Source organism: Acanthochromis polyacanthus, chromosome 8 (assembly GCF_021347895.1).
Source record: "Acanthochromis polyacanthus isolate Apoly-LR-REF ecotype Palm Island chromosome 8, KAUST_Apoly_ChrSc, whole genome shotgun sequence".
Classification (NCBI taxonomy): Eukaryota; Metazoa; Chordata; class Actinopteri; family Pomacentridae; genus Acanthochromis; species Acanthochromis polyacanthus.
Window position 1 is genome coordinate 34,788,093 of NC_067120.1, and position 22,111 is coordinate 34,810,203.

The window sequence follows — 22,111 nt, forward strand, 5'->3', positions numbered from 1 at the left end:
CCAAATGGACACTATTATACCTGGAAAATGGCAAAACAGCAGGTTGGCTGTTCAGCTAAACCACCTTCGTAGCACTGAAAACCCAGAAATAAACCCTGAAGTTACCTCAAAAAACCTCAAATATTGTAACCAGTACTCGCCAACATGGGTCATAGGGTGATAATCTGTCAATGTTGGTCTCAAAATGAGCAGCAGCATGTTAAAATGTCAACATTAAACACGTATTACAGTCTCGTCAACGAACAAAGTTGTTTTATTGACAATAAATGAAAACTGGTGACAAACCAAGTTTAATGTACAAGACACACACAGTTCATTTGGAAGATGGTGAAGTGTTTTTTAAATTTGCAGTAAAGTTCAAATGCAGATGTTTTATAAAAGTTAATCCATTAAAAAAAAAACCTCAGTCTCTCACACACACACACAAACACTCAGATGACCGTCTACTGGTCTTCATAGAAGACTTTGGCCATGGCCTGGGCCACCTTGGCCACCTTCTTGTCCTTGGCATCGGGGCCCATGTTGGACCGAGCCAGTCCGGTCCAGTACTGTTCTGTTCGCAGCTGGTAGTCGGTCACTGTCTCCCCGTCCTGCACAGCCGGATGTTCTTCTTCATCTGCAGATACATCAAAAAACAGACTGAGAAAAGGAGAACGTTGTGCGTTTCAGAAGAAAAAAAGGTAAAACGGTTGCTGCATCTGACGGCCAAAGGTCCAGTTTGCTTCCAAAATTCATTCTAATGTATGATTAAAACCCTTAAAACTCATCTTTTGCACTGTTTAGCTTTATGCAGGAACAACAGTTAAACCATCAGACACTTACAGCTAAATAATATCAATATAATTTGCAATATTACTTAATATACTACTAATATCAGTTTCAGTATCATTTCATTTCTGGCTCAATATGTAACATGCAATATTAAATATTTTCACTGCTCAGGTGTATCATTCTACTTTCATGTGTAATTTTTGATTTCATTACACGTGTAATATTTCATTTTCATCTCATGTTTTGGTTGCAATATTTCATTTTTCACATGCAGTAGTGTCATTATCATGTGTGGTATTACTTAATATCTCAGTACAACTGCATGCATTTCTATTTACTGTTCTATTCTAGCTTCTTATTTTATTTCAGTGATGTATAGTGTTGCTTTTTATTTTTTTGGCAGTGCATTTGTTATGTTGTGTCATTTAGTTGTTTCTCAGCCACTATCTGGTACAAGAATTTCCTTCAGGAGTAATAAAATTTGAACTAATTTTATCTTTTCAGGCTTACATTTGTGTACTATGAATGTAATTTAATGTAATTCACTGGTATCAGACCTATTTCTTATTTTTTATTACAGTGTTTTGTTGTCTTTTTTTTAATCTTTTAGTTTTATTAATGTAAAATCCTCAGTTTTACTTGCTGTATCAGCTGTGATATACAATTAAAGTTATTATCATTAAATGAAGCCTAAATTTAGTTTTTTTTTATCCACATCAACAGCACACAACTTTATAATGGAATACAAACAAGTACAATACATTCTGAATGCTTCTAATGCTGAAATTAAAGATTGTTTAAACTTGATGATTATTATTGTTCAGTGGTATTAAGTGTGTTTGTAATCCATAAATGCATCAGATTATTGGTTTCTGTGAATAGAACTGTCATATTACAGCATAAAAATCAATAAACTACGAGCAAAAACAAAAACAGAAGCAGAATTATAGATCTGCAGAGCAATACACGGAACAGAAAACAAAAATAAACACAATATACACATAAAAATCATTATTATTATTATGATTATTATCATTAAATAAGACTGAAAAACAACAATAGGAGCAATAGGAGCTAGTGTCATGTAAAAACACAACTTATACTGCAGCTAAATGATCAAAACTAAACATTATTATCAGAATAGATCCGAAATACTTCATTAAAGCCCAAAGGGGAAATTGTTTGTTACAGTTGCTACCATTCAAGTTTTAGAAATATAAATAGTAAAAAACATACATAATTAAAGTAGAAGAGAAGAAAATATGTTCTAAAAATATAAACATAGGCAGAAACAGTAAAAACATAAAAGTAAAATGTGCATTTTCTAAGAAAATAAAATGCAAGTAGTGATGTGTGACGGGTTTTTTGCAGAGAAATGTGTAGTTATTGCACATTGGCTTTATCTTTACCTATGTAAAGCTAAACTTTATGGTTTCCATTACATTTGTATGATTTACTGAATAAAGTGTTGGAGTTGGTGACGTTTTTATGAAGATTAAAACATGTAAACGTGTTTAATGTACTACATATCTGGATTCTGCACTTGTTGCTCACTAAAAATAAAAAATAAAAGGACAGACAAGACATCAAAGATACTGATTTATCTCTTGCCTTCCTCGTCGTCGCTTTCCTCTTCAGACTCGTCTTCCTCCCCTTCTGCTCCTTTCGCCTCCTCCTCCTCCTCCTCCTCCTCCTCCTCCTCCTCCTCTGACTCAGACTCTTCCAGCCACTCCTGCGTCTCTGTGGGGACACAATCATAAATCCAAATGAAGCCTCACACCTTCCTCTCCCATCTTATCGGCGCTGCGACTCTTTTATTCCTGCGTCAGAGGATGTTCAAACACGACAAATCTGCTCAATCTGATCAGATCTCAGCTCTGTTTTTACATTCAATTTTATTTACACTACCGTTCAAAAGTTTGGGGTCATCCAGACAATTTCATATTTTCTATGATATGTCACACTTTTATTCATGTGCTAGCATAATTGCATAAGGGTTTTCTAATCATCAATGAGCCTTTCAGCACCATTAGCTAACACAATGTAGCATTAGAACACAGGAGTGATGGTTGCTGAAATGTTCCTCTGTACCCCTATGGAGATATTCCATTAAAAATCAGCTGTTTCCAGCCAGGATAGTCATTTACCACATTAACAATGTCTACACTGGATTTATCACTCATTTAATTTTATCTCCATTGAAAAACAACTGCTTTTCTTTCAAAAATAAGGACATTCCTAAGTGACCCTAAACTTTTGAACAGTAGTGAATACAGCGCAAATTCACAGCGCTTTAGCTTAGCATAGTAACGTAGAGATGTTAAGAATTACAAACAGAGAACAGAAAACCCAACAATCCAAAGCTGCACGTGGATACCCTACGAGCGATGGTGGGAAGGAAGGAAAACAAAAAGAACAAGAACGGGGAAAGGAGGAAAAAAACCCTCCAGTAGAACCAGGTTCAGGCGGCCGTCTGCCTCGACCAGTTAGGGTGGGGACTGAAACTCACTGGGGTCCATTTCGACCAGAACCTCCCACTTGTCCATCCTGTGCAGGTCCAGACAGTAGAAATCGTTAAGGGTGAACTGCCGGTCACCGACCTCGAACATCCCGCCGAACAGGAAGAGCTTCCCCTGACGCACCGTTGCCATGGCGCTGGACCTCGGGCAGGGCTCCACCAGAGGAGCCGACGCCGAACCTGGTGGGGGAAAAAATTCCACTTGAGTCTCAGAACCGGGATATTTCTCTTACGTGTTCAGCTGGTCTTGTGTGAAACCTTGCCTTCATTTTCCTCTTCTTCCTCCTCCTCCTCCTCATCCTCTTCCTCCTCCTGAGCTCCAGAGATCACCTCCTTGATGGTCATCACCGTACCGTCCTCCGTCACGATCTCCTTGATGACCTCCGTCGGGCCCTGAGGCTCCTCCTCCTCGTTCTCCTCCTTCTCAGCTTCCTCTCCTTCAGCTACACCCTTCTTCCCCCTCCGGCGTTTCTTCTTCTCCGATTTGTTCCCCTGAACAGAAAAACAGACACAAAACAACGAGCCCAGAGAGCAGCCAGATTAGGCATTTTAACCATTGTCAATATCAATGTCGTCACGTTTATTAGTTGGATTTAGATCTGGTGATTGAGCAGGCCAAGACATGCTTCCAATGTTCTGGTTCTCCATCCAGACTTTAACTGATCTTGCCGTGTGGCAAGGGTCATTGTCTTGTTGGAAAATCTAGTCATTCGAGGCAGCTCTTAACCCTCCTGTTGTCTTCATTTACAGGCATGAGAAAATATTGTTTCCTTGTCTGAAAAAAATTCCCCAAATTTGTTAAAAAAAAAAAAAGTTCAGGAAGAAAATTTCTATAATGCCTTAAAGGTTTACCTGAAAAGTTTTATTTTAAATATAATCCCCCAAATGTGGGAAGAAAATTCGAGGAAATACTTTCAAAAAATGAGTAAAAACCTTACAAAAAATCCTAAAAAATATTTTAAATGATTTTATATATATATATGTGTGTGTGTGTGTGTGTGTGTGTGTGTGTGTATATATATATATATATATCAGGGAAACTTCTGATGTTTTCTTTAAGAACATTTACATAAAAATCAACCAAAATCCAGCGAATTTGCTGGATTTTGGTTGATTTTTATGTGAATGTTCTGAAAGAAACATTTTTAACATTTCCTTTTCTCCACCAAAAAATGTTCAAAGATTTGCCAAAAATGTGGACATCAGAAGTTTCACTGAGAAAATATATATTTTTTCCCACATTTTCAAACTTTAAAACAGATCAATTTGACCCGGAGGACGACACGAGGGAAATCCACCACGTTAATCCTTTAAGAGATGAACTCACCCTGAGCAGGCCGGGGTACCAGCGCTTCTTCACTGTATCATATAGGTAGATGTCGTTGTAGAAGTCGCCCTCTAGCGTCTCCTCTTCTTCCTCGTCACAAACCCCACCGAACAGAACCGCCCGCCCCGCTGGACAAACCGCCAGCGAGAAACCAGAGCGAGGAGGCGGCTTATTACCAGAGGGGCTTAGTCTGGACCACGACCACTTCTCTGCAGGACAAAGACCCAAAGACGAATCAGGTACAGTCATGAACACATGTGTTGGTCTCATTGAAGCACACAAGTCTGTCACAAAGAACAGTCGTACATTTTGGTTCTTTGACAAATTTATTTCAAGTCTTTTGGAAATATGACAAAATCCGCTGGGTCAAAAATATACATACAGCAATGCCAATATTTGGACATTTTCACGTCAACTGGGCGCTTTTGTTAGCAACATCCAGGCTTCTGATTGTATCTTTAACTCCTGTTGACAGAACTGCATTTTTTGTGCATTTTTTTTGTTCTCTATGAATTTCATGTGTATTTTATTATGAATTTTATGTGTTTTTAATGTAATATTTGTATTGTATTCTATGTTGTATGCCATCTTTATGACTGCAATATTTTATTACCTGTTAGTGTTATGTATTTTTATTGTGCAAAGGACTGCAGATGGAAATTAGCTTCGTGCTAAATCTGGTGCAGGCATCTTTTTAATGTTACTGCACATTGTCCTTTTAAATAAACTAAAACTAAAAAAAAAAAAACTAAACTGGTGCAGTTTAACTAAATGGTTGACTTTCTGAGACCAACTTGTTCCTTCATCACAGTCAGGACTTTGTTGAGACCAGTCTAAAACCTTCATTCTGGCCTAATTTAACCATTTCTTTAACCATTTTTGATGTGTTTGGGGTCATTGTCTTGTTGGAACGCCCACTCATGTCCAAGATCCAACCTTCTGACTGATGATTTTAGGTTATCTGAAGAATGTGGAGGTAATCTTACTTGTAGCACCAAAACAGCCCCAAAGCATGATCCTGCCATCACCATGCTCGATGGTAGGTTTAATGTTCCTGGTGTTAAAGGCCTCATTTTCTCCCCTCCAAACATATTTCTGGTCTTTTTGGCCAAAAAGCTAATTTTTCAGTGTATCATAGAGGCGTTATATAAATTGGCTTAGAGGAGTCACCAGCTGAAGTTTAGAGGCCATGCCACAAAGAAATACAATCAACACAACTTCCTACATCACCAAAAGATCTCCAAAAGATCCATAATAAATCTATGAAAGAACCAAAACTCAAGATGGTCATGACGTACACGGTCTTTACAGCTTTACGTAAACTTTTGTTCATGACTGTAAAACCCCAGGAAGGACAGCAGCTACGAGATTTCTACTGTTCTGATGTTTTTCGTACCTTGTCCGTCTTTTCCGTCTCTCTTCAGCAGAAACATGTCGGAGTGGATGGTTCCCTTCTCGACGTCCTTCTTCACTCTCTGGACAAACGTCACACAGTTTAGTCGGACCGCGTTACAAACAGAAACATCGATTTACTGGATGCTCAGACGCACCACTTTAGAGTATCCCCCATAGATGACGACTCCGCTGCCGTCTGGTGTGGAGGTCATCTGACAGGCGGAGCGTGGCGAGGGGGCGGAGCCTGACGGGGCGAGACGAGACCAGGAGAAGGTGTCCAGGGAGAAAGAGTAGACATCATTGTAGTAAATGAAATCCCTGCAGAGGTAGAGGATGGAGAAACAAGAAACCGAGATTATACAGCAGGGCTGTCAAACATGTGACCGACTTCGTAAAGTCGAAAAATTAACATTAACTACAAATTGTAAATTTGTAAAACCATGAATTTAAAATAATATCTAGACATCAACAGGTTCTTTTCATCATGAAGCAAAATACTACATTGCTCATTGTTGTTTTATCATTTTGTCTCATTTTTGTAATTTTTTGTCCTGTTTTTGTTATTTTTTGTCTGTCTTTTGTTTGTCTCATGTTTCTGTCGTTTTGTTTTTGTGTTATTTTTAAGTTTCCTTTTTGTCTCGTTTCTGTTTTTTCTCTTATTTTTGTCACTTTGTGTTTTGCTTTATTCATTGTTTTGTGTATTGTTTTTGTCGTTTTGTTTCACGCTTTTGTCCATTTGTCCATAATTGTGCGCTCTCCCTGCAAAACAAACAAAATAATACAAACTAAACTAACTTATCTTGCGTCCAGCTGCTCTTCTTGTTCTAGTTGGCTCATTAAATGCTACAAATAATGTTTCATTATTTCACTAATTTTGTCATTTTGCTAAGTTCATGTCCCAGCGTCTTTTATTCTCTCACTCAGCTACACTCTAAAGGAGGCCTTCATCCTTCACTCTGAATTTAAATAAAGAATGAATGAATAAATATCGCTGTACTTTCTTTCTAACTTATTGTCTGTTATTACACACAGAGTGGTTGATATTTAGTACCTGGTGCTCTCATGGAAACCTCCAAACACCAGCAGCTGCCTCTTGCTGAGGACCATCCGATGACCGCTGCGACCCGGCGGACCTCCAGGAGCCCTAAAAATGATTGATGTTGTTAAAAATACAAAGTAAAAAGCACACATGAAGCTGCACCGATGCACAAAATCACATTGCGACATTAAAATGAACTAATCAGCTGCATTTATTTTCAACATCTGTACATGTGTAATAAAATAGCATTTCTAACTGAACTGAAGCTACCATCTTTCATTATTCCATCTATTTTTATATTTTTCTGCTCCTACTTGATGTTCTCCCAGGTGCTGGTCGCCAGGTGCAGCACCCACAGGTCCTTGTAATGGTAGAACTGCTCCCCATTCGGAGAACCAAACTCTCCCCCGAACACCCAGAGCTGCCCGCCACCCTGGGGAACCACCACCGCCTGGGGGGAGGAAGGAAGAGAGAGAGGAAGGGGTGAGGCAGAGGGAGGAAGAGGGCTGCATAAACAGAGATAGGGAGGTTTGACTTCTGATTTCAGCGTGTAATGACCCTGCTGATAAGTTTCAAAGTTTCCCCTGACGTGTGTTATAGAGTTCTGCCCCCTGGTGACTGACATCAGGAATAACAATACTTGATTACTTGGACGGCAACAAATCGATATTTTAATTGTCCTTGTAGGCAGGTGTAGGTGGAGTTTATGACAAATGTTTTCAATGTGAAGATTTTATCAGCTGCAGGTCAGAATTTGTATTCTGTAAATTGTTGAAGTGTTCTAATATGAATCTCAAAATCAAAAACTTTGTTTTGTTATCATACCTTTGGGCATATGTGCATATGCTAAAAACACTGTTCTGTTCAGCACTTGAAGATCAGGTCACAGTTTACTTTGATCTATTTTAGTTTTTAAAACGAAAATCGTATTTAAACAGTTAAGAACTGTGAAGTTGCAGAAAATGCTTTTGATTAATAAATGTTGGACACAAATACTTTTCTTTCTTCAATGTACCAGAATTTATTGTTTTTTCATACTAATTTTATAAAGTAATTTAGACTTTCAAAACATGCAAAAGAATTTTTTTAATCAATAAGAATGAGTGTATGACATCATCTTACTTTATTTAATTAAGTATGATGTCATTAACCCTTTAAGCTTCAGTCAATTCCAGCAATTTTCAGTACAAAAAAATCGCTAATATTCTATTTTTAAATTAAAAAAATGACGAAAAATACAGGGAATATTGGACGCACATCGCGAGGTGCATTTCCTTGAAAACGACCGATTCGTGGATTTTATACCGACTTCAGGACATGTTTTGGACAAAATAGTTTACTGGCTTGTGTTGTCTGGATGTCCAAGGTTGGATTATGGCCGTTTTTTGTGGAATCTTTTCATCTGTGTGTAATAATGAACCCAGAAATGTGAGTCGCACTGTGTACGTTGAAGCCGTGTATAGAGAACGGATGGATGAATATTCGTTTTTGTCGGACAAATGTGTTTTTCTCACCCGCTGTGGAAATCACATCTGAAAGTGGTTTATACCGGCGGATTCATGAGAATCTAAGCTTTCCATCGGCGTATAGTGTTTGTATAATCGTGTTTGCACCCGTCGGACATTCTTTAAATTCCTATGCAAATTAGTAGGTGTACCGCCATTCATCCAATCTGATTCAAACTCCCCACTGCACTTCCTCGGGACCCCTGCAATATCCCTACCAAGTTTGAGCATGATCAGATGTACCGTTGTCAAGATATGCAATGGTTTCTATGCAGAATGAACACCTCTAACAAATAGTTCCAAATTAGGCATTCTAGAATTCATGCTGCATTATTTAAATCTGTGTGCAGACAGTTGTGGACAGTGTCTTACGGATTTCAGCAGGACAACAGGACTACTTGAAACGAGCAGGACATCGAGATTAAACTCAACGTCAACCTTTCAACAAAGTCCAAAGAACCCAACATTTTTGAGGTAAGTGACTTCACTGTTCTGTTTGATGAAGCAAACACCAGAGGAAACATTCAGACGGCAGTTTTAAGATCGATTTTTCTACAACTCTGTCCAATTTGTAATGAAATCCGTGAGTCAGAACAGGATGTAACACTCAGTTTTGTACTTGTCTTGTAATTTTTATTAAAAAGTAAGATCTCAGCAGTGTGGAAGGGAAGTGATGTGTTCAGGTTTGGTCATAACTGGATAAAACCAACCAGTACTCCTGTAAAGAGCAGGACAAACATTTTTGTTAAGACAAAATTTGGTTTTAAAGCTCCAAACTTGGAATAATTTGACTATAACCATGACCAAATGCATAGATATGTTGGGACAGCAGGATTTTTCTACTGGGAAATATTCATTTAGGAGTATATAATGATAGTCTGATGTGTTGATGGGAGCAAGATTTAAGGTCACTTTTTTCTATAAGTAAATTAATTCAGCAAGTGTAATAAGTAAGGTAATAGTTCATTCTGTTTCCTTAACTTGCAACATGGAATCCAAAAATGAAATAGGATTATGCCATCCAGCAATATTTCTGTTTTTGGTGCTACAACTTGTCATATCTGCTCAGTCAGTTACTAAAGTTCATCACATTTTCTTTTTCATTTTTGTGACCAAGCATTTAATGTTAAAAAAATTTTGTATGTTTTATTTTGTATTATCCTGGCATGAAAGTACATAGGTGTCAGAAAACATTATTGGTTTCTGCATTATTGTTTTTTGGGGTAATGTGTGCTCAAAGATGAGACTTTCAGTGACAATTTCAATTATTTTTTAAATTTCAATTCACCTGTTATCAGAGATTATTTCATCGACTTGCCCTGTAGTTGAAACTAGAACTAACCATAAAAATCATGCTTTATCTGTATTAGTTCTTGAGATACTGTCATTTAAACATTACCTCAAATGCCTGTAATATGTTAAAAATGTGCTGGACGTGGATAAACAGGCTTTAAAAATCACCTCAAATATCTTGATTTGTGAATAAAAATACTGAACACATTTCTAAAAGTTAGCATTTTTAATATATTTGAAATATATTTTATGTGAGAAAAAATCTGTCAAATGAGACATGGTTGAGCAGAAAATGTTCTAACAAATGAGAGATTTCAGCAATTTATAACATTACTCAGAATATGTCACTATAAGTTATTAAGTGCAGATACACACGTGGACAAAATTGTTGGTACCCCTCAGTTAAAGAAGGAAAAACCCACAATTCTCACTGAAATCACTTGAAACTCACAAAAGTAACAATAAATAAAAATTTATTGAAAATTAAATAATCAAAAACAGCCATTACTTTTGAATTGTCGATTAACATAATTATTTCAAAAAAACAAACTAATGAAACAGGCCTGGACAAAAATGATGGTACCTCTATAAAAGATTGAAAACTATTTGACCAGAGTGACATGATTAACTCAGGTGTGTCATTTAATTGACATCACAGGTGTTTCCAAACTCATAATCAGTCAGTCTGCCTATTTAAAGGGAGACAAGTAGTCACCCTGCTGTTTGGTGAAAAGGTGTGTACCACACTGAACATGGACAACAGAAAGCGAAGGAGAGAATTGTCCCAGGACATCCGAAAAAAAAATTATAGACAAACATCTTAAAGGTAAAGGCTATAAGACCATCTCTAAACAGCTTGAAGTTCCTGTGACAACAGTGGCTCATATTATTCAGAAGTTCAAGACCCACGGGACAGTAGCCAACCTCCCTGGACGTGGCCGCAAGAGGAAAATTGATGACAAATTGAAGAGACGGATCGTTGGAATTGTATCCAAAGAGCCCAGAGCAACCTCCAAAGAAATTAAAGGTGAACTCCAAGGCCAAGGTACATCAGTGTCAGATCGCACCATTCGTCGTTGTTTGAGCCAAAGTGGACTTCATGGGAGACGACCAAGGAGGACACCACTGCTGAAAAAAACTCATAAAAAGTGAGACTGGAATTTGCAAAAATGCATGTTGACAAGCCACAAAGCTTCTGGGAGAATGTCCTTTGGACAGATGAGACCAAACTGGAGCTTTTTGGTAAGGCACATCAACTCTATGTTCATAGACTCAAAAACCAAGCATACGAAGAAAAGAACACTGTCCCTACGGTGAAACATGGAGGAGGCTCAGTAATGTTTTGGGGCTGCTTTGCTGCATCTGGCACAGGGTGTCTTGAAAGTGTGCAAGGTACGATGAAATCTGAAGACTATCAAGGCATTCTGGAGAGAAATGTGCTGCCTAGTGTCAGAAAGCTTGGTCTCAGTCGCAGGTCATGGGTCTTCCAACAGGACAACCATCCAAAACACACAGCCAAAAACACCCAAGAATGGCTGAGAGAAAAGCGTTGGACTATTCTAAAGTGGCCTTCTATGAGCCCAGATCTGAATCCCATTGAACATATGTGGAAGGAGCTGAAACATGCCATTTGGAGAAGACACCCATCAAACCTGAGACAACTGGAGCTGTTTGCTCATGAGGAGTGGGCCAAAATACCTGTTGACAGCTGCAGAATGCTCATTGACAAATACAGAAATCGTTTAATTGCAGTGATTGCCTCAAAAGGTTGTGCAACAAAATATTAAGTTATGGGTACCATCATTTTTGTCCAGCCCTATTTCATTAGTTTGTTTTTTAAAATAATTATGTTAATCAACAATTCAAAAGTGATGGCTGATTTTGATTATTTAATTTTCAATAAATTTTTATTTATTGTTACTTTTGTGAGTTTCAAGTGATTTCAGTGAGAATTGTGGGTTTTTCCTTCTTTAACTGAGGGGTACCAACAATTTTGTCCACGTGTGTAGATGAGGAAAACAGTGTCAGTTTTAGTAATTTAACATGCCATTTTCAAAATTAAACAACGCTGAGAAATTTGAAATTGTTTTTAAGGCATTCTAGAATTCATGCCAACACAAAATCTCTGAGTGGAGACACCATTTCAATTTATTTTATTGAGTTATTTATTCGTTTACTGAGTAGTTTAGTGAAACCAGCTTAAGACCAAACTCAGAGACTTCCACATTTCAACAAAATCTAGATAACCAAACTTTTGTGAAGTAAGTAACTCCACTCTTCTGTTTAATGAAGTAAAACTTTGGAGTTTCTGAGGAAACATCCATGTAGTTTTGCTGCAATACTGTCCAATATGCTTTATAACACAATTCAGAACAGGTTGTAACACTCAGTGCTGTTGTTTTATGATAATTGGTTCAATATTTAGCAAATATGATTGAAAATTGAGATCACAACAGTGTGGTAGATTACCAATGGTTTGACAAGACATCCACAGATTATGGTTCTCTTTTGTGTCTGTTTCACTTTCAGTCTTCTGTGACAACATAAAAATGAACATTCAAAGTTCATCTTCATCTTCGTCCTCATCCCCATCCTCATCTTCATCCGAGGGGAGTACCACAAGGCAGCCTTCCAAAGTCCCAGAAGGCTACACGTTGGTGAAAGAACTGGGACATGGAGTCTATGGAACAGTGATGGAATGTGTTGAAAACATCACTGAAGAGCACGTGGCCATAAAGGTGTCCAAATGCAACAATCTTGACCATGAGGTAAGACACTGATTTCAGCTGAACAGTGACACAAAAAAGACATTTTTTAAAAAGAGGTAGTACCACTACAAGATTCTGAGTAGTGGTACTGGTCATGCTATATACTTTTTAGTTGTTGAGAAGAACTGATTGGACGATGTGGCTCAGCAAACATATTCTGTCTCCACAGGCGAAAATCATGAGAAAGCTCATGAGCCACAACTCAAAGGAGTCCAACATCATTGAGCACAAAGGAGACATCTTCATAGAAAATACGCGGCTCCTGGTTCTTGAAAAATTGGACATCACCCTGGTGGACTATGTGGAGAATTTACCACAGCCAATGCCACTGGAAGACGTCCGTATGGTTATTCAGCAGGTGTGACCCTCTATTGTCTCCTTATATTTCTCTCCTTCAGTGGTGCTAGAATCAACATCGGTGGTTCAGGAACCTTTACAACTTCTACTTTTATTGTCATGTGACAGATTTCTTTAACAAACTAAGGGCATCACATTGATTTTATTGTTGATTGCTTTTACTGTATTTAAATTTTTAAATTATATTATATTGTCTTTATCATTGTTTTTATTGTCTTCTTGATTGTGTACATTGAGATTTGTCCACAAATGTAATGTGCTTTATAAATAAAATCCATTATTATTATTATTATTATTATTATTAATAAAAAACTCCTGATAAATGTTGTTACTTGCAGCTGGCTGTAGCTCTGAATGCAACAAAGAGCGCTGGCATAATCCACGCTGATGTGAAGATAGATAACATCATGATGGTGGATCACGTGAAGCAGCCCTACAAGGTCAAACTCATTGACTTTGGTATGGCCAAGGACAGGTCCAAAGCCAAAGCAGGAAAGCTACGCCAAGCACTTGCATTTAGGTATGAAATACTGATACTTTTTAAACATTGAGAAATCTTTAATTCAGCGCTGTCTCCTTACTGTCTACTGTGTGACATCTTCATTTGATGTTTTTTCCACATTCAGAGCTCCAGAAATCACCCTAGGCCTGCCATATTCAGAGGCCATCGACGTTTGGTCGTTAGGCTGCGTGATGGTCTGGATGATGACCCAAGATTTACTCTTCGGATTCGACTCACAATACTGGACAGTGAGTAATAATTTTTTTTGAGTAAATTACTGCAGCTGAAACACATTAGAAGCCATCACAGGATCAGCTTCAGGTCTAACATGGTGTTATGTTTTGTTTGCAGCTCCGACGCATGATCCGTCTGCCGCCGCAACATCTCATCGATGCTGGCCGGAGATCAGGATTATTTTTTTAAGAAAATGCCTAATCGTTTGTGGCGGCTGAAGGTACAATACTCCTACTGTGATTTTACCTCTGACCTTTACTCACTCAATAAGATAAAGACTTTAGTAAGCATCATTGTTTTCTTCTTTCAGACACCTAGAGAGTATTTTGGGAGATATAAATCCTCTGCAAGTCGTGACCTCTACTCCTACCGCACAGTTTACACGTTCGGCTCTCTGGATGAAACGGTAGGTAGTGTAGGAAGCAGCAACTAGTTGCTGAAAAGTCACATTCATTTATGGCATTCACATTTCACGGTGGAAGGTGATTTGACCACTGTTGGACTTTCAAAATGTTTTCTGCACCAGGTGTATTCTGACGACCCAGCAGAGGCTGATGAGAGGAGGGAGTGCCTCGAGCTGTTGAAGGCGATGCTTCAGTGGGATGAGAAGGACAGAATCACCCCCAGTGGTATCCTCAACCATCCCTTCATAACCAAAAGCTACCTCAGCAGCAGCTCCCCCACCAGCAGTTGGTAAGTGTGTTTCGATTTACTTTGTACACAGGTTGTGAGACATTAGCAGCCCAGCAGGTGACAAAAGACTGATATGGACTTTTGTTGATTTCCATGTTTACATTTCTCTGCTTGTCGGATGTAAACCCAACAGTGTATGTTTCCTTTTATAGCGATGAACTTAGACCCTCCACCAGCCTGTCCATCACCTTTAATCCTGCAGACCCTGAAAACAAAATTAACCTGCCAGGCTTGCCTGACAGTGACCTGGGCAGTGAGTATGAGGAATCTGAGGACAGTAGCGATGATATAGACACTGACTACAATGAGGACAGTGATGTGGAGGAGGAGAAATACAGAGAAAACATCAAGGCTGAGACGGAAAAGGATCCTGTCAACAAGGAGATCAATGATTATGAGGACATTGACGATGCTGACACTGCTGCAGACACTGAGGACAGCAAGGATAGTCACGATGATGAAGACACTGAGGACAGTGAGAAGAAGCAGAGGAAGACAAAGAAGAACTGCTTCCAACGCCTCTTCTCTTGGATAAAGAAGACGTGCTGCTGCTGCTGCTGTGTGTCCGACGTGATGGACTGAGCAGCACTGATGGACTGGATTGACATTTCGGACTCACAGTTCCTGACCTCAGCATCCGTCGCTGGGTTTATTGTTCTCTTGTGTTGTGATCTCATGAGTTTTCTGTATCCTGCTCTCACTCTTCTTTCCCCTGCTTTGTCTGTCTGTTTTCTATCTACTATCCTATTCTCTATCTACTATCCTACACCTACTTGCCTAAAAATTTGGCACAGGGGGTACTATCGTATTCTCTCTCCCCTTTACCCTCACCCCAACCGGTCGAGGCAGATGGCCGCCTTGTCTGAGCCTGGTTCTTCCTGAAAAAAGGGAGTTTTACCTCCCCACTGTCGCCAAGTGCTTGCTCAGACAGGGAATCCAAAAGAAACTGGATTTGTTGGATTTCTCTATAATTTTGTCTTTACTTTTCTGTCTTGAGATCACACATTTGAACTGGGAAATAAAATTGAAAATGAATTGAAAGGTTCACCCAAAAAGTGTCTGGATTTTGGTCACATGGTTGATGCTCACAACTGGCCTGAGTCAGTCATGGCTTCTCAGTTGAATTCTTTGGTTTTATACAACTTTCAATAAGTGCAAAACGCATAATTTATTAACATTTTGAATAAAGTGACTACAATGAAATATGACAATTTTAAGCTTATTTATATAAATTAGTTATATTGGTTTATTCCACCCAACTACTTCCTATCCAATTTTGTAAAATTTTAAGGTTTATTCCCCTAAAATGCTTTTTTAAGTCTATATAATTTAAAGGTTTATTCCACCAAATATACAATTTTCTCTCCAAGTACTGAAGTGCTGAAGTTTTATAGGTTATTCCACCTAAAAAGTACTTTCTGTCTTAACAACTTAAGGTTTAAAAAGTTTATTCTGAACAAAATACTACATTCTTTCCAAGTATGTAAAGTTTTAAAGTTTTTCCTACCGACTACTAGGACTACTTTCTGTCCAGCAGTTTAACTTTGATTGGACTTGCATGTGGGCAGTTTGTGTAATTAGCTAAATTAGTTCATTATAAGGTAAAACAATGATAAAGTCACACTATGGCCTTTGTAGTAAGTAGATTCAAACAGATATATGAAAGGTTGGAGAGGCAAGATAAGTCACACTAGAGAGAATGCTGTGGACTTACAGTGGGTACAGAAAGTATTCAGACCCCTTGGAATTTTTCACTCTGTGTCATTGCAGCCATTTGCCAAAATCAAAAAAGTTCATTTTATTTCTCATTAATGTACACTCAGCACCCCATCGTGACAGAAAAAAAACAGAAATGTAGAAATTTTTGCGAATTTATTTAAAAAGAAAAACTGAAATATCACATGGTCAAAAGTATTCAGACCCTTTGCAGCGACATTCATATTTAACTCACATGCTGTCCATTTCTTCTGATCCTCCTCGAGATGGTTCTGCTTCTTTATTGGAGTCCAGCTGTGTTTAATTAAACTGATTGGACTTGATTAGGAAAGGCACACACCTGTCTATATAAGACCTTACAGCTCACAGTGCATGTCAGAGCAAATGAGAATCATGAGGTGGAAGGAACTGCCCAAGGAGCTCAGAGACAGAATTGTGGCAAGGCACAGATCTGGCCACGGTTACAAAAGAATTTCTGCAGCACTCAAGGTTCCTCAGAGCACAGTGGCCTCCATAATCCTCAAATGGAAGAAGTTTGGGACGACCACAACTCTTCCTAGACCTGGCCGTCCAGCCAAACTGAGCAATGGTGGGAGAAGAGCCTTGGTGAGAGAGGTAAAGAAGAACCCAAAGATCACTGTGGCTGAGCTCCAGAGATGCAGTCGGGAGATAGGAGAAAGTTCCACAAAGTCAACTATCACTGCAGCCCTCCACCAGTCGGGGCTTTATGGCAGAGTGGCCCGACGGAAGCCTCTCCTCATTGCAAGACACATGAAAGCCCGCATAGAGTTTGCCAAAAAACACATGAAGGACTCCCAGACTATGAGAAATAAGATTCTCTGGTCTGATGAGACCAAGATTGAACTTTTTGGTGTTAATTCTAAGCGGTATGTGTGGAGAAAACCAGGCACGCGCCTGGACTTCACTGGTTCCGGAGCGTCGTATCGTCTTTATGGCAACGCATTGACGTCCTGCCCACGGGAGCTCGTTTCCGCACAAGTGGATCTGGACCAGCAGACCTCTGAGGCGTTAAGCAATGAGCAGAGCCGGTGTCTGGGGTTGATGAAAAAGTCACTTGATTAAAATGGTGACTCTCGTTCTAGTTTAGCAGGCGTTATCCGAGTAATAGTCAAATGAATGTTGACTGGAGAGCCGCCGCAAAATGTAGGAAAAACGGAAAACTGGTTCTAATTAGTTCTCGTCAAACATCACGAATCGAAGAAAAAAATAAGTTCAGGCTTGCATTGAAAGTGAGCAAAAATGTCTATCTTCAATTACAAAAATGTCCAGAACGAATTGGTGAAAGAGACCAAACTCTGGAATAAAGGAACTTCAGAAGATAAAGAAAAGTATGCGTCTTAGAGAAGAAAATTGAGACGCTCAGCAGCGTTTTCGGAGCAACTCAGGAGGGGAAAGAGAGGAAAAAAGAGAGAGAAGAGGCATTGTCCGACCTTTATCCGGCCAGGAGACCTCTGGGTGGAAGAAGGAACTTTCGCGTGATTTTTAGTAACCTGGGGTCTCATTTATAAAACATTGCATAGGATCCATACTAAAGTTTGCGTACGCCGAAAATCCGAAATGGGCGTATGCCCTTCGTCCCTGATTTGTAAAACTGTGCGTAAGCACAGCTGCATGCAATTTCCCCTTTATAATCACACACCAGCTGGAAGATTGCACAGGTGGATCCACCTCACATTCCGCCCACAACACACCCACATTTTACCATGAATGGTCAATGCAAAGTAACTCATGAATGTATCTGTATATAAATAAGCTGCTGATCCACGGCATTTCACGCAGCGCCGGCCGGCAGTCTTTTCACTGCTGTGCGCGACAGGATGAATGAATCATGTGTTGACCCAGGCCACCCTGCCACTAAATTTGCTATGATCATGTCCGATGTACAAATAATTTGTACACTGATTGAATGTACATTTTTTCGGTTCCTGTAAACAAATTCATTTTCACTCGGGGGTTGTGGTGTGAAGCATGTGTGCCTGTGTGCCTGTACAGGGCTGATTAATGGTTGGACGCTCATCCCATTCGGCCGCATATGGATGAATAAACAAAATTCTTTACTTTTTTTGCCTTTTTACTGTGATAGTTGCAGTGAAGAGTGACAGGAAATGGAGAGAAGAATAGGGGGAAGACATGCATAAAGGTGCCGCGGGCAGGAATCGAAGCCGGGCCACTGCGTCGGAGACCACCCCTACAAATGGGTCTTCTGCTTTCCCCGATGAGCCGTACGGGCGCCGGGTAATCAGTAACAAAATCATTTAATAAAGACCAGCGCACCGGCCCCAGATGTGGACCGGCCCTTTGGTCAAACGACCGAATGAAATAACGTTCAATCCACCCCTGTTAATATATGAACATAGTTCTGCAAATACAGTCGTAGCTATAATAATGGCGCACTATATGAACATCTACAACAATGAGGGTTTATGATTATCCGGCTCTACAAGTCTAATATGTGATAATAAAGGTTTGAGATCAATCTGGTTTCAATTCACCACTTCACCCTCCGGCACTGCCGTTCCCTCTGTCTCCAAAATGTGCTTAAGCAAGCATTAAAGTTGGCGCACCGGTGCACACATTCTCACACCAAGTTTGTTTTAGAAATCACAACGTACGCAGCGCACGCCACTTTCTACGCAAAGGTTGTGATTTACGCCACTTTCTAGCGATGTTTTGTGCGTAAAGAAGCATCAAGAATCAAGGTTGGCGCACTGGTGCGCACATTCTCACGCCAAGTTTGTTTTTGTTTTTATAAATCACAACCTTTGCGTAGAAAGTGGCGTACGCCACTTTCTAGCCCTGTTTTGTGCGTACGCAAGCTTTATAAATGAGGCCCCTGATCACTCTCATTTGTCTTCAGGGGAGAGGGGAATTGATGTTGGTTAAATCAGATACTGTGGAAAATGTGGAAAATGTGAAGTTTTCAGGCTGCCAGATCATCAAACTGTGCAAGAGTGATCAGAAACATTAGAAACTATTTTATATGCTGAATATTAGTTCTATTTTTACACTGGACTCAGAATTTTTAATGTTCGTTTTCATTGTAAATGCCAGCATTTTTGCACATCAATTACCACAATTTTGCACTTTAATTTTTTAACTGAATTTATTTTATTTTTTCTTATTTGTCATTACAATGTTTATCTCTCAAAAAGGTCTCAAAATCACACAGATTTTATGCCACAAAGTGATGTCTTTTTCAAGGTAATTTCTAGAAATGTTGCTTGCTGTTTGGCTAACTAATCGCAATGTCCCTCTCATCTGTGTGTACAGATTATTAAAAGGTTTAAGTACAGTGTAAGAATTATATTTCTATTTTTACTCTGCATTTAGACTTTTTAATACCCCTTTTTTACTGTAAATACCAGTCATTTTGCACCTTTACTGTAAATATCAGCAATTTTGGCACCTTATTTTTTTGATCAGCACAATTTGCAATTTATTTACACATTCTTTTGTTCATTAGTTTCCTTATTTTTTGAATATAACATGCGTGAGCTACTGTTTAACTGTACTATCTATCTATCTATCTATCTATCTATCTATCTATCTAACATCCAAACAGGTTTAGGAGTTGGGGGGTTTGATACCTGGTGGGAGCATCGTGGTGGAGGAGGGTTGGGGATATCCGATTTAACCCAGCTGTTCTTCTTGATGTTGTAGAAAAACAGATCGTTGTACAGAAACGTCTGCACAAAAAAAGGACAAAATTCAGTTTTAAATCTTAAAACTGCAGGCAGCCACGATAAACTGCAGAAGATTTCATAATAACTACAGAAAACAGACACAAGCAGAAACAAATACAAGGAAAAACTGGGAAATAAATACTGTAATTACATAATATGACAGTAGAAAATACAAAATCTACTTATGACAGTGACATTGTCCAAAGGAAATAAAAGTTAAAAACTGAAAATGACACGAATAATATGCAAAGAATCTGCCAATTTTTCTCAAAAGTCAGCATCTGTGAGTTTGTAAACAAAGCTTCACTGTGCTGAACAATCTAATTAGTTGCTCATTCACTTTTCATCTTCAGAAAATGTGTTTCAATAAAGCTTAAAGATTCAATAATGCAAAGCAGTATTTTTTAGCGTGTTTACTACCTTCTTTCCATTGAAGAACTCTCCTCCAAACAGGATGAGTTCGTCTTTCTCAGGATGTGCAGACAAAGAAGCGCTCAATCTAAACAGTATGAAGGGAAGATTTATCAGTTTAGACAGAAATATCTCAGCATTTATTAGAATAATCAGTTCACAAAATTACATTTCTGTGAGCAAAACAGCCCCACAGCAGCTGGTCATTTTGTAGAACCTAAGCATGATTGTAAAACTCACAACACTCCTGGTGAAGTCTGTCGGTACATTATCTATTATTACTTATTTTTAAATGTTGAACGGTTCAGAGTGAAATGTATGAAAACAACGGCAACCACAGCGAATGAGAGAATAAAAACTATTTAAAATGTCTTCCACTGTGTATTTTGAAGATGTTTTACATTATTTTTGTTCCTTCGGTCCTGTTTAGTGACTTTCTTCCATTGTTTTCTGTATCTATGACCACTTTGTGTCTTATTTTGGTCGTTGAGTAATGTTGGTCATCTGGTGCCTTTTTTGCGCATATTATCTCATATTGTGTCTTTATGTCCATTTTGCCTCTCTTTGTACTAATTTTTGCCTCATTTTGGTCATCTTGTAACACTTTTTGTCCATATTATGTCTCATATTGGATCATCTCATTTAGCAGATGCTTTTATCCAAAGCAATGTAAATCTGTGAGCAGATGCAACACAAGCACGGATAAAGTCAGAATAAGTGATAGAAAATATATCTCGTTTTGTGTCTCATTCTGTTAATTTTGTCATTTGGCATCTATTTGTGATTGTTCTGATTCACATTGCAGTCTCTTTATCTCCTAGTGGTCGTTTTGAGTCTTTTTTGGTTGCTTTAGTGACTCAGTTTAGCTGTCTTATGTCTCTTTATGTCTATTCTGCATCTGTTTGTATTCATTCTGTGTCTCTGTAGTTGTAGTGTTTGTCTTTATGGCTGTTTGTTCCCTTATTTTGGTCATTTAAAGTCTCTTTGTCGTCGGTTTGAGTCTCATTTTGTCTCAATCGGTGCTGACACAAAATCTTAAGTGCATATTAAAGTCTTTCACCTTGGTGATGGAGGGGGACACGTCGTCTCCACAACCTGAGTTTTCTTTGCATCCAGACTCTGAAACTCTGCGATCAGAGCTTCTAAATCCTCCTGGAGAGAGAAACAAGGAGCATAACAAGAGAATTGGCAACAGAGTGGGATAAAAAGGGTCTCTAAAGTTTAACTTGTGTTCTGGTTCACAGTTACATTCAAGACAGTCGTTGTTTTCCAGCAGCAGAACTGCAAAAACTTTAAAAACAGAATAACATATGTCTAAAAATTAGCATTTTAAACAGTCTGTAATGGTATAAACTACACCGGTAAAATAGAAATATTAACAGGTAACTGTAAACACTGAGTCCAGCTCCAGTTACCTCTTCTCGTTTGGACCTTTTGGAAACCTTCTTCTCCATCTTGGCCGCCGTCTTCTCGGCTCCTTTCACCTTCTTCTCCTTCTTTCCTTTCTTCCCCATCGCTGAGGAGATTTTCAAAAGATTATATTTAAAAATTCACAGCGCATCTGCATGAATACAGAACCACATGGAGTCCGTACACATTCACATGCCAAATCTCAACGTTTGCTTTTCCTGATAGCTGAGATTTACTTCCGGCAACAAACTTGACGTAAGCACGTCGGGTTGACGCAGCAGCGCCCTCTGACGCAGCGGAGGGAGGAAAACATGCAGGCTGACCGCAATCCAGCTCGTTTTCTGGGTATTTATTCTGAACTAAAACAGTCAGTAAAAACAAAACATCTTTAAAATAGTTCTGAAGTTACAACTGCATCTCGATTTTTTTGAATCCTTTTGAGCTTGTTTAGCTTCCTGTTGTAGTTTT

The 22,111-nt window shown here is 38.9% G+C and overlaps 1 protein-coding gene across 1 annotated transcript; it reads right to left on the reverse strand.

Moving 5' to 3' along the window:
- Positions 1 to 235: 235 nt before the first annotated feature.
- Positions 236 to 21,881, reverse strand: klhdc4 (kelch domain containing 4). Its single transcript, XM_051951451.1, has 13 exons — positions 21,649 to 21,881; positions 21,294 to 21,385; positions 20,243 to 20,321; positions 19,727 to 19,825; positions 7,365 to 7,501; positions 7,063 to 7,155; positions 6,167 to 6,329; positions 6,013 to 6,091; positions 4,617 to 4,825; positions 3,553 to 3,781; positions 3,281 to 3,469; positions 2,383 to 2,511; positions 236 to 616 (listed from the first exon to the last, which is right to left on the reverse strand). The coding sequence occupies exons 1-13, from the start codon at positions 21,745 to 21,747 to the stop codon at positions 444 to 446; spliced, it is 1,770 nt and encodes a 589-aa protein (XP_051807411.1). The 5' UTR covers positions 21,748 to 21,881; the 3' UTR covers positions 236 to 443.
- Between the last annotated feature and the right edge of the window lie 230 nt (positions 21,882 to 22,111).

What these genes read in the sequence shown, in the direction of transcription:
- klhdc4 (XM_051951451.1), bottom strand. Translation starts at nt 21,747, where the DNA reads ATGGGGAAGAAAGGAAAGAAGGAGAAGAAGGTGAAAGGAGCCGAGAAG. An exon ending in AAAGGTCCAAACGAGAAGAG is followed by an intron (nt 21,386 to 21,648) that starts GTAACTGGAGCT and finishes TTCTCTCTCCAG; the next exon opens with GAGGATTTAGAAGCTCTGAT. An exon ending in TCTGGTCGAAATGGACCCCA is followed by an intron (nt 2,512 to 3,280) that starts GTGAGTTTCAGT and finishes GTGTCCCCACAG; the next exon opens with AGACGCAGGAGTGGCTGGAA.